This window comes from Grammomys surdaster, unplaced genomic scaffold, assembly GCF_004785775.1.
Source record: "Grammomys surdaster isolate TR1022 unplaced genomic scaffold, NIH_TR_1.0 276, whole genome shotgun sequence".
Classification (NCBI taxonomy): Eukaryota; Metazoa; Chordata; class Mammalia; order Rodentia; family Muridae; genus Grammomys; species Grammomys surdaster.
In genome coordinates this window covers 303,215-314,505 of record NW_021604717.1, presented here as the reverse complement: position 1 = coordinate 314,505, position 11,291 = coordinate 303,215, and the positions used below count along the sequence as shown (strand labels likewise).

At 41.1% G+C, this 11,291-nt stretch overlaps 1 protein-coding gene across 1 annotated transcript; it reads right to left on the bottom strand.

The window, feature by feature from the left end:
• Positions 1 to 2,008: 2,008 nt before the first annotated feature.
• On the bottom strand, positions 2,009 to 3,533 carry LOC114629023 (signal peptidase complex subunit 3). Its single transcript, XM_028777007.1, has one exon. It carries the CDS (start codon positions 3,412 to 3,414, stop codon positions 2,872 to 2,874), a length of 543 nt encoding a protein of 180 aa, XP_028632840.1. The 5' UTR covers positions 3,415 to 3,533; the 3' UTR covers positions 2,009 to 2,871.
• Between the last annotated feature and the right edge of the window lie 7,758 nt (positions 3,534 to 11,291).

Below are 11,291 nucleotides of genomic sequence, written 5' to 3'. Positions count from 1 at the left end.
CAATTGAATAGCAGTTACTGTCTTGACTGTTTATTTTCCCTCATTGGAAAAGGCCACTTTAAATGTCATTGTGTATGTTTAGTCAATAAGGTATTTTATAAACATTCCAATTTCTTTATATTATGAATCAAGTGAATATTTTATGGAGAGAATAAAGTGCACTCGTTTTGTTAGCATAATCAAAATTAGTCTTATCACACAAGGTAGGAGACCCCTTTTCATAAATAATAAAAGAATTTCCAGAGAAGGGGAAAAAGAAATCTTTAGGTGAAATTCGATCACCGTACTGTCTGAGACACAAAAGAAACAGAAGTTGAATTTGGTCATGGTATTTTATCGGAGCACTACAAATCCTAAGAAAAAGGGCGAAGATTACACTTATATGTGGGTATAAAGACAAATACTTAGAATGCTGGTTTAGTAAAGTGGTTGTAGGTTCTCCTCTAAGACTCGTGCAATAACTAGTACTAGGTAGATGATTAAATTCCCAGTATCAGACATGATTTCTCTCACATTGAGTATGTCTTTGTATATGTGGCTTGGTACTGCTAAGGTATATGTGGCATTACTGCACCCTTAAGGTTATTGTACCATACTGGCTTTTGTGATTCATGGGTGTTATAGCACAGTAGGACTATTGGTCACTTCTCTCCTTTCAAAGCTTTCATGTTGCCTTCAGGTACTATGAAGCTCGTTCCCAAGGAGGAAGTTTTCAGGTTTGATTCAAATTGTGCTCTCTGGGTCCTGTGCCTGAAATGCATAGTGATTTCAGCAATAGAGGGTTACCTTCTATCACTTGGTGGTGGGGCAACCAAAGGCAACAGCAATAACCTAGAATGTTTTTTGGGGGGACTTTTGGACAATCTTAATTAATAACTCAAAGGAAGAATTTTCATGCCTGATTTAGAGTTTTTGTTAAGTAGTCTATGGCTCCTGGGCAGGGGTGGTGGGGAATATTGTCATCTCAGATGTGAAATTTTTATTTAAACTATATGTGTATATTCCTACACAGACCTGGTTGTATTGTGTGTATTTTAGGTAGATAGTTCACAATATGATTCCTTATAATTTTCAAACATCCTGTTATTTTACCCCTTTCTCTCCTTCTATTATTTATCCTCCCCCCACCTCCCTAATAAGATCCATTTTCCCACTTCCTCCTTCAGATCACTTACATTCTGGCAATCTCCCATCTATTGCTCCCCCATCCCCCACGCTGGCAATGGTCTCCTTTTACTTTCCCGGTTTCTGTAGTTACACCAGGTTATATATTCACATCTGATGATTTGGGGGTAGGAATGTCAGATGAGAGAAACACTAAATATAATCTTTTCTAGTTTCATCCATTTACCTGTAAATTTATTATTTTAGTTTCTTTTTTTTTTTTTACACCTTAATAGCAGCTGAAGAAAAAGCAGAGTTGTGGAGCCCAGTGCTGTCTGACAACATCCATTTGTGGATGATGATGGTGGTGGGAGTTCAAAAGGTCTCAACCCTAGACAAACAGCTGCAGACAACCAAGGAACACAGAGTGAGGAAAATACCCTGGGGAAGAACACAGCAATGGATCATTCAATACCAAATGGTCAACCCTGAACTTATATATGAGCAGGTTTTATATATATATATATTCACATACACATATAACATACACACACACACACACACACACACACACCATGAATTTGAAAGAACAATGAGCCTATATGAGACGGTTTGGAAGAAGGTAAAGGAAGAGAAAAATAATGAAATTATACTATAATCTCATATAATAAAAACATTTAACGAAAAAGAATCAAATTGTATTTCCAGTTTAAACTCTCTTGTTTGCTTGATGTAACAAAACTTCTGAATTTCCATTTCTTTATTTGAAGAGAGCTAGTGCATGCACTGCTTACTTTTTAGGTTATAGAGGAAAACACCTACGAATGTTTGTAAGTGAAAAAATCATACCACAAGTGCTATTATCAACATCCCAATAATGATTAAATAATGGACCTAAAAGCGGTTTAAGCAGTTAGCATTTATTTAACGGCATTAAACATACTAGAACATACGCGTCTCATATATTAAGCATGCAAACATTTTCAAACTTCAGTAACAGTGCTAGAACATTTAACAAAGATACACTGCACAGCAATCTTTGTAGAGAAACCACTGTAAGACACACATTTGATTTACTTAAGAGCCTTGAAGTGAGGTTTAATCATTTACAGCCTCAAGAGACATTCACTATGTAAATGGTCACATTTGCTGACAAGAAAGGCAAGCAGTAAGACTTCTGAAATGGGAGTAAATTCTCATTCTGACTCGTGTTTAACTATTTTGCTTGTCAGATTTTAAAGAAACAAAATACAATTTTTCTGGTAATCAAACACACCCTAGAAGATATAAGAAAATGGCATTCTGTGAACTCAAAAGGAATGTCAGGATTAGAATACAATTATGACAATACCAACACATCTAATTTTTAAATTCTCCCCAAACAAACTTTATCTATCACATGGAATAACATAGTGAATATGAAAAAACTGTGTATTATTTTCAATCCTCATTATCCAACTGCCTAATAACCTACTCTGCTGAACTTCTTTTCTTGTTTCGTTTGTAGAATAAAGTTCCAGAACTCTATTAGACTTTCCCTCCAACTACACAATTTGATGTTAATTCGTATACAAAGACGAGTAACAGCCAATGTGACACTAAGATCAATGAATGCAGTCTCTATGTTAGACACATGAAGCATGAGGATGAGTTCAGCCAGTCCCAGAACAAAACAAAAGAGAAGTCAGCAAGACTTAAGGGAAAAAATGAAAGAAACACGATTCTTTAGGTACACAGATGTCCCCTTTCCGATGCAGAGAGAATTCTTCAAAAAGTCGTGGCTATTTCATAGGAATCTGGAAATGGGACAGACACGCGTCCAGATCCAGTCACAAGAGGCAGGATCCCAGCAATCGGTATAACTTGCCAGGAGAGAGTCAAAGTGACGTTCCTGTTTCCCTTGAGACCATGTCCATCGTCAAAGAAAAAATACTTGCTTTTGACGTCTTTCAGGTTGAGCTTGGGGTTCTCGCCTCGCAGAAGGATCTTGTCCCAGAGGACCACCTGGTTCACAGCGTTGCTTTTGGTGGAATATTCTGCCGACAGATAAAGGAAGAGCTGCTTGACGTTCCAGTCGAAAGTCTTCTCCAGGTCCGCAGAGATGTGGAAGGTGATGAAGCCCAGGTCGCTCTTTTTTCTGGGTCCAGTGAAGTCTTCCACTTTCTTGAGCAGGATCCTGGAGACTTGCAGGCGCACGGGCGCGCTCCTGTCTTTGAAGGCGGTGGTGAGGATGCAGCCCAAGGTGAGCGCCGCCATGACGCTCAGCGTGAAGGCGAACAGCGAGTTGGCCCGGGACAGCAGGGTGTTCATCTTGCAGGTCAATCTGCGGCGGCTCCCTCCACGCGGGCTCCACGGGCGCTCGCTCGCTCGCTGGCTCGGCACGGGCGTGCTGTGTGCTCCGCGGTCCCTCTGCCTTCCTCTGGCTCACGCGGAATGCTGGGCGCGCGCACGCGGCCCTGGAGCGCGCACCGCCCACGATGTCTCCCCCCTCCCCTCGCCCGCACCAAGTCGCTAGTTAACCCTACAACCACTGTCTGCTGATAGCCTAAGGCACTCGGAGCATCTGACAGAAAGCAGTAGTGGGGCTGAATTAGCCCAGGGGTGCCTTGGACTGTCTCACTGTCTCACCCTCACACCCAGGCACAGTCACTGGAGGTCCCTGCTACCACAGCCCCCACGCCCCCACACAAAGCCCTGTCCAGGGCACCCTCTCCCTCTGCACACTGCTGCATCATGGCTTCCATACATCCTAACCCCTCCCCTGGCCTTCTGCAACAGGCTGCTGCTGATGGCTGTATTTGCCTCCACACTAGCTAATCCTGCCTCTCTGTGGACCATTCTCTGCACAGAGACCAGCCATCCCCTACAGGTCATGTCACCTCCTTGCTGGGATCCTCCATCCTCACCATACAGTCTTAGTGTCAGAGGTGGCCCAGACTGTGCTGCATCTGCCCTTTCCACCTCACCCCCTACCAGCCTGCTTGTTGTCTGCCAGGCTCCAGCCACTGGGCTGCCTGTCCTCTGCTCCCGGGTTAACTGGCCCACACACAGTACAAGCACACCAAGACATGGCCTGTCTGTGTGCGGCTTCTTATCCTTCAGGACTCAGTTCTAAAGCCACTTCCAGGAAAGGCTTTCAGGACAATTTCCTGTGTAATGATCCCTGACCCTTGATTCTTATTCTACCTACTCTAATTATTCTCTTAATCGTAAATGGCTACCAAATTGCCTTTCCAATTGATTTGTCTTCTTAGTCCCAGCTTCTCAATCTTTAATGACAGGTTAGTGACCCTGTCTTTCCTGTCCTGTATGCTTTTCCCCAGTGCTTAAATCAGAGGCTTGTATACAAATCTGAATAAATATTACTTAATTAAGGAAGTAGTATTTGACACATCAGAATAGACAAAAGAAACAGATACTTACAAGCAAGTAGCCATAAAAATCACTTGGGCAAACATTCAAAATATCTGAAAAGCTTGTAGAAACCCACATTGCTTTTCAAACCTAGATGGGTATCAGAATTAATTGGAGAAACTATTGAAAACATACAGCCTTCCTACTTCATGTTTTGATTTAGTAATGGGGGGGGCACAAATATCTTCCAGTTTAATTCATTCCCTGATAATTTCATTATCACGATTCCATGATAATTTCGATGAAAGCTTTTTATTTGGAAGATCCCAGGCCTAAACAGGTAACATTTGAGTACCACTAATTTAATGTCAGCCACGCAGAGTTTTTAGATAATTGGGTGATCTTTACTGTAGTAATTACTCAAAGTAGCCCAGTCCCTCAATCCACTGGAGATAACAGGGTACTAAGAAGCTGAGTGCACAATTGAATGAGCAATATTTCTTGGGAAGACTCTTTTCCCACTGAATTACCTTTGGATCTTTAAAAAAAATAGTCACTAATGTAGCTATGGATCTATTTCGTTTAGTTCCTTTGATTTAGCTTCTCAGCTTGATGTCAATAGAACACTTTCTTGATTATCAGAAATCTTGAAATCGGGTGTTGCTTATTATCCAGTTACATTGCTTTCAAAGATTTATGTCTTTTGAGTTTTCACTGTATGTGAGAATCAGTGTGTTATGTTCTTTGTAAAAATGTTTGGATTTTTACTGGAATTGCAGTGACTCTTTTTGTTGTTATTAAAATATCCAAAGATAATTTAGGGGAAAAGACAGTCTTCTCAAGATATAGTGCTCAGTCAATGTACCAATATTAGCAAATATAAAGTGCGATGTATCTATTGGACTACATTCAAAGGGTGAATCCGAAGGGGCTATATATCTAAATGGAGACCTTGAACTATAACATTTTTATCAGAAAATATGCAAGACTAACCTTCTACTCTTTTGGTTAGACACTAAAATCACAATTTCCAAGCAAGAAATCACTAAACTGTACTTTTTTTATAAACTAAAAAAAAATAGCTATTTCAAAACTCTACTAAGATAATATAAAGACAAGTTTCTGAGAGAAAATATTTCAAAACCATACTGTCTAAGAGGGCTAATAATTAGAGTATAAATTGTCACAAAACTAAATATGAAAACCCAGACATTTCACTAAATAGTTAAGAATTAAATATATAGCCAGGCACTGGTGGTATATGCCTTTAATCCCAGCATTCAGGAGGCAGAGGCAGGCGGATCTCTGTGAGTTCAAGACCAGCCTGGTCTACAGAATGAGTTCCAGGATAGCCAGGGCTACGCAGAGAAATCCTGTCCTAAAAACAATGATGATGATGACGACAACGATGACAATGATGACAATGACAATAATAAATACAAAACTGCACAAGGTCAAGCTAGTCAATGTTACAGTATGGGTGGGGAGGGGTTCACAAAGCCTCACTCCTAGTTGAGAAGCTTGCTGACTGGCATAGAGGGAAAGAAATCAGTTTTCTTCATGGGTGGTGCCCCTAGCAGTTTCCCCATGCTACAGTGGACAGCCCTACATCCACAATGTGTGCAACACTAATTAGACCATTATATATATATATGTGTGTGTGTGTGTGTGTGTGTGTGTGTGTGTGTTTGAAGTTTGGAAAAGTATGTGATGAGAGGGACCTAGGAAGAGATAAAGGAGGAGGAAATGAGAGATGAATTTGATCAAAATGAAATATATTCATCTATAAAGGGAGAACAGAATGAAAATAAATAGACAAGCAATGACAGGAGATTAAAGTCAAGTTGATGAAAAGATACTCAACATTGGTGTTAGAAAAAGGTCTGGGATTCCCAAGAAAATGGCCACACATTCCAAAGTATTTGGTTTGGCAGTAGTTTCACTTCTGCAGAAGCATAATAGCCATACCAAATCCAGTTGGTAAGCACACCCAGCAGGGTCCCCCTGGGCTTTTATTTCTAATGCAAAGGGATCCTGTGCCTCTCTCTGAGTGATCAGCTCTCTGGCCTTACACTCCCACACAGCTGGCTCAGTGCAGCTGATAAGCAAAGAGCAACTTTTGAGAACACTATGCAACCTTGAGCACATATTTTGATTTCAAAAAGTGCTGACCCTGGGGGAATCTAAATTTCTGCCAAATGGCTTTTTTGAAATCATTTTTTAAAATGAAGTTTTGTCTTACTTAACCCTAGAGTAGAAAAGACAGCATATTTTATTTACATTTCACACATAATTAATCATTAAGGAAAGAAAAAAATTTTAAAATGATTATCAATTAAATACTATTGCATTCTGAGAGAATAGCCAATAGTTTGAAACACTGGCAAAATTCTTAATTCTGAAATTTTTATACTCTGCTAATGGGGGTGAAAACAATTAACACACACTTGAAAACACTTCTGTAGTCTTCTTACAATGTTAATTTCGTGTGTACTGAATGAGCTGGCCATTGACCTCTTAAATATTATGACAGAGGAATAAAACACCTTTGTGAACTCAGTTAAATAAAATTTATTAACACAAAATCTACATTGACTGTAGAGTCAAATTTTGTTGCTCTGATGAGTGCCTGAAACACTTAAAAGGAGGAAAGATTTATTTTGGTTTATAGTGTTAGTAATTTCCTTCTGTTATTTCTGGGCCTTGGATTAAGCAAAGAAAGTATACTGGCAGGTGGTCTGTTGAGAGATGGGGGATGACAGAAAGAGAAGAGAAGGGGAAGGAAGGAAGGAAGGAAGGAAGGAAGGAAGGAAGGAAGGAAGGAAGACTAAAAGGAAAAGATATAAGCTCCCAAGCATGCCCCAGCGATTTACTTCCTTGAAAAGTTTCCATCACTTCGCAATAATATTATCAGTTTCTGAATCCATCCAGTGCACAAACCCACCTATTAGGTAAGAGATCTCTTGAACCCTCTTGATCCAATTACCTGCCCATCAATTGAGGAGAAAGCCTTCAACATATGTGTATGGGGTGTGAGATCCTCATATCTAAACCATAACATTGACTAAAGTGCTGTATTTACTTGGGGACAATCAGGGTGTTTGATTGTCAGGAAGATCAAGAGCTGCAGTATTTAGTAGAAAATAAAAATAATAAAAGCAATAACAATAAATGCCAATTTGTATATATATATATATGCATGTATGTATAATTGGGAAAACTGAATTTTAATTATTATTTGCATTATTTCTCATAATACAAAATTCTTGCAGCTGATATGACATTTTCAAAGAAGTAATAAATTCATGTTGCCTTCATAAATTCATTACAGACTAGATTTCAAAATCTGAACTAGGTAAGAACACATATCATTATGTTGAATGGCTAGAAAGGACTTATACCTAACACTCACCATAGAAATACATGGAAGTCGACTTCCGGTTTGGGACCGAGCCTAGAGCAGGTCGCAGGCAGCAGCTCCGTACCCAACCGCAGAAAACCAAGAAAAACAGGGACTCCCAGGAGCTTGAACTCACGCAGCATCCCAGGTAAAATTGAATCACCCGTGATGCCTGCTATTAGAAGTTCTAACCCAGATGGACCAGAAGCCAGGAGCCTCGCCCTTACCCTCACCCCCTACCTTTTCCCACCTGCACAAGGTCCCCTGAAGCTTGGCAACTGCAAGATCCTGCTTGGCAACTGCAGATAGACTCAAAGCAGTGTACCATATCATCTGAAGAATAGCAGGAAGACCATAACTCAAGCAGTGTACCATATCTTCTGAAGAATAGCAGGTTGCAGTCCTCCTCGCCCCCACGAATAACCAGGACCCGCCGGTCGGGTCAAGTGGCACCCAGACGTGGGGCTCGAGGCAAGGACCCATCCGGACGGACCCTCATTGAGAGGATGTGCGCACGACATCAAGATTGAGCAAGACAGAGATCATCGCCCGTGACCTGTCGTCCACGGAACCAGGTTGATGCTGCCATCAAGAAGGCAGTTGAAGTTCATTACCATCAGCTGAAAATTGCAGAGGATCCAGAAGTGACTCCGCAGGAGACTGACACAGCTGTCAGCTCCCCTGCCTCCCCCTATGGTCGACCCCTAGACTTCCACGCCCTCCAGAAGGGTACCTGGTATGCCTGGCTTTGCCCTCATTTCTCTCGCTAGAGAGCTTGGCCTCTTGATCACCACAACAAAAATTGGCTTTTTCCTAAACCAAGGCCACCCTTGATATGGCCGCTAACATTGGGGAGCCTTCCTTTATGACAATATTACACCCCAAACTGACAAATGGTTGGTAACTTGAACATATACAAGAGACTAGGATGGCTGTGAGTTAGCCCAATGACGGGATTATTGTAGGTCCACTTCCCAGGGGCCCACCCAATGCAGCCGAAAAGGAGTGCGTGGTGCTGGGAGTGGATGCAGCCTACATGGCCTAAGACAGGGCTCTCACCCTCCTTTCACCCACATCAGAGTCCCTTGACGTTGCCCATCGTCGACAGCCTAAAGCCTTCGACCATCGATGTGACTTGTCTCACATCAGTGTTTTGGGGTTGTGAACTTGTCTAAGACCCCCCATAATTAGACATCCAAATTCAAAACTCACATAGTTGGGATTGAACATAAGACGCCTTCTCTAACTAAACAGAGAAGGGGGAGATGCCAGAAGCCAGGACCCTCGCCCTTACCCTTACCCCCTACCTTTCCCCACCTGCATAATGTCCTCTGAAGCTTGGCAGCTGCAAGATCCTGCTTAGCAACTGCAGATAGACTCAAAGCAGAGTACCATGTCTTCTTAAGAATAGCAGGGAGACCATAACTCAAGCAGTGTACCATATCTTCTGAAGAACTGCAGGTAGATCATAATTCAAGGCAGTGTACCATATAGACCATGACATGTTTCAAGGCACAGGCCAAGAAGATTTTGTACTTTTCCACCACCTGGACCCTCTTACCCCCTCCCCTTGTAAAACATGCTATAAAAAAGCATTTCATGTTCAAAAAAAAAATAAAATAAAAAAAAATAAAATAAAATTACATGTTAAAAAAAATAAAAAGAAAGAAAAGATAAAAAAAAAAAGAAATACATGGAAGTCACATTATTATTTAAGCAGTCAGAAATATATAGGTAAATGTGTTGTGTGCATGATAAACATAATTTCCTTCCCCATGTGAGCAATTCATCATGGTTTGATAATGTAAGGCATCACATTATCTCTTGAGGCCTCTCTGATGGTCCTCTAAGAGCATTATGAAACTGAGGGAAATCATTGTCTCTGAAAAAATAAATTTTTTAACAGGTAATTTTTTTTCAGACTTAATTCACTTTATCTTTCTTGTATAAAACCCCTTATGTGGTAGCCAGAGCTAGAGCCTGGGTCTTCAGAACAAGGACTCTAATGTGGGTTTTCACAAGATGGCCAATGAATTCCTGATAAGGAGATTTTAGGAACACAGTCTCTTTTCAGAGATCAGGGGTCAGGTAGCTATAGGTCTTAGAAGAGATGGCATGAAAAGATGTGTAGCAGTCATCAATACTGGCCATCATCAGTTGCATTTTGGTCAAGAATCAGAGACTATGCAAGTGCTTCTAGGGACAGGGATGAGACATATCAACACAGATCCACAGTGGCCTGTCACCTGCACTGAACAGTGTGGAACTTCACAATCTTACTCCTCAAGTGGTCTCTCTGCATGATGGCCCCATGGAGGCTTGAAGGCTACCTCCTTGAAGCACTTAACACCAAGACCATCATGACCATTGTAATCCATAATAGCGACAAAAGCCTTGAACCTCGTCCCCGGGCCAGCCAGAGTCTGCTTCTGCACTGTCATGACCCTTTACAGATGCTCCAAGGAAAATGTCAATAATTTCGGATTCTCTGATGGACAGAGAGAACAAGTAGATCACCTTCAGAGACTTAACCTTCATGTAGTTGCCCAGACAACCCCATTTGATTGATAGGGATCCACTCCTTGTTTTTGGATACTGCCACAAACTGTGGCCTCTAAGACCTCTGCTGAATCCTCTATGGAAGCAGCTGTTCCCTCCTAATCCTGAGCCCCTGGGTCCTCAGTGCCTTCCTGCTGCACTGATGCTAATGGCCATTTGGTGTTTTCAAGAAAATGGAGAAGGAGGCAGCAGAAGAGGTGGATGATGAGGAGGAGGTAGAGGAATGTTAGGAAGAAGAGGAGAGGAAGAGGAGGAAGCAGAAGCAGTAGCAGCAACAGAGGAGGAAGAGGAGGAGGAAGAGGAAGGAAGAAGAAAGAAGAGGAGGAGAAAGGAAGAGGGGAAGAGGAAGAGAGAGGAGGAGTGGGAAAAGGAGGAGGAGAAGAACAAAAAGCAGTATAACTTTTTAAATAACACCAGAAAATATAAAGTCTACAAATTTTCAATATAGGATCAATGAAAATATGGCTACTGGAAAGAGTTCAAACTAAAATACCATAGTGCTTTTAAATCGTCTATATTTTTCAACATCTATCTGGTAAGAGTCACTGATTTTTATTTATTGCCAGAAAAATACATGCAAATACATTGCAAATTCACATAAAACATCCTGCTCTTCCAATAAGCATATATAAATATTAATATAATGCTTAATGATATATAATAGTAAGCATTATATATGTATTTCAGATAAAGGAGATCCAAGGTAGTTATTAAGGGCTGCTGCTAAGCATATCAAGCAGATGGAATCAGCCAAATCTAAATCATGAGATCAAAACAGCTTTCCTCCTTCTGAACTTCTGTATTCTCACAGATGCTGTTTCACCACATGCTTTTGTTCAGTTCCATGAAATTGCAGGAGGAAAACGTAATACTC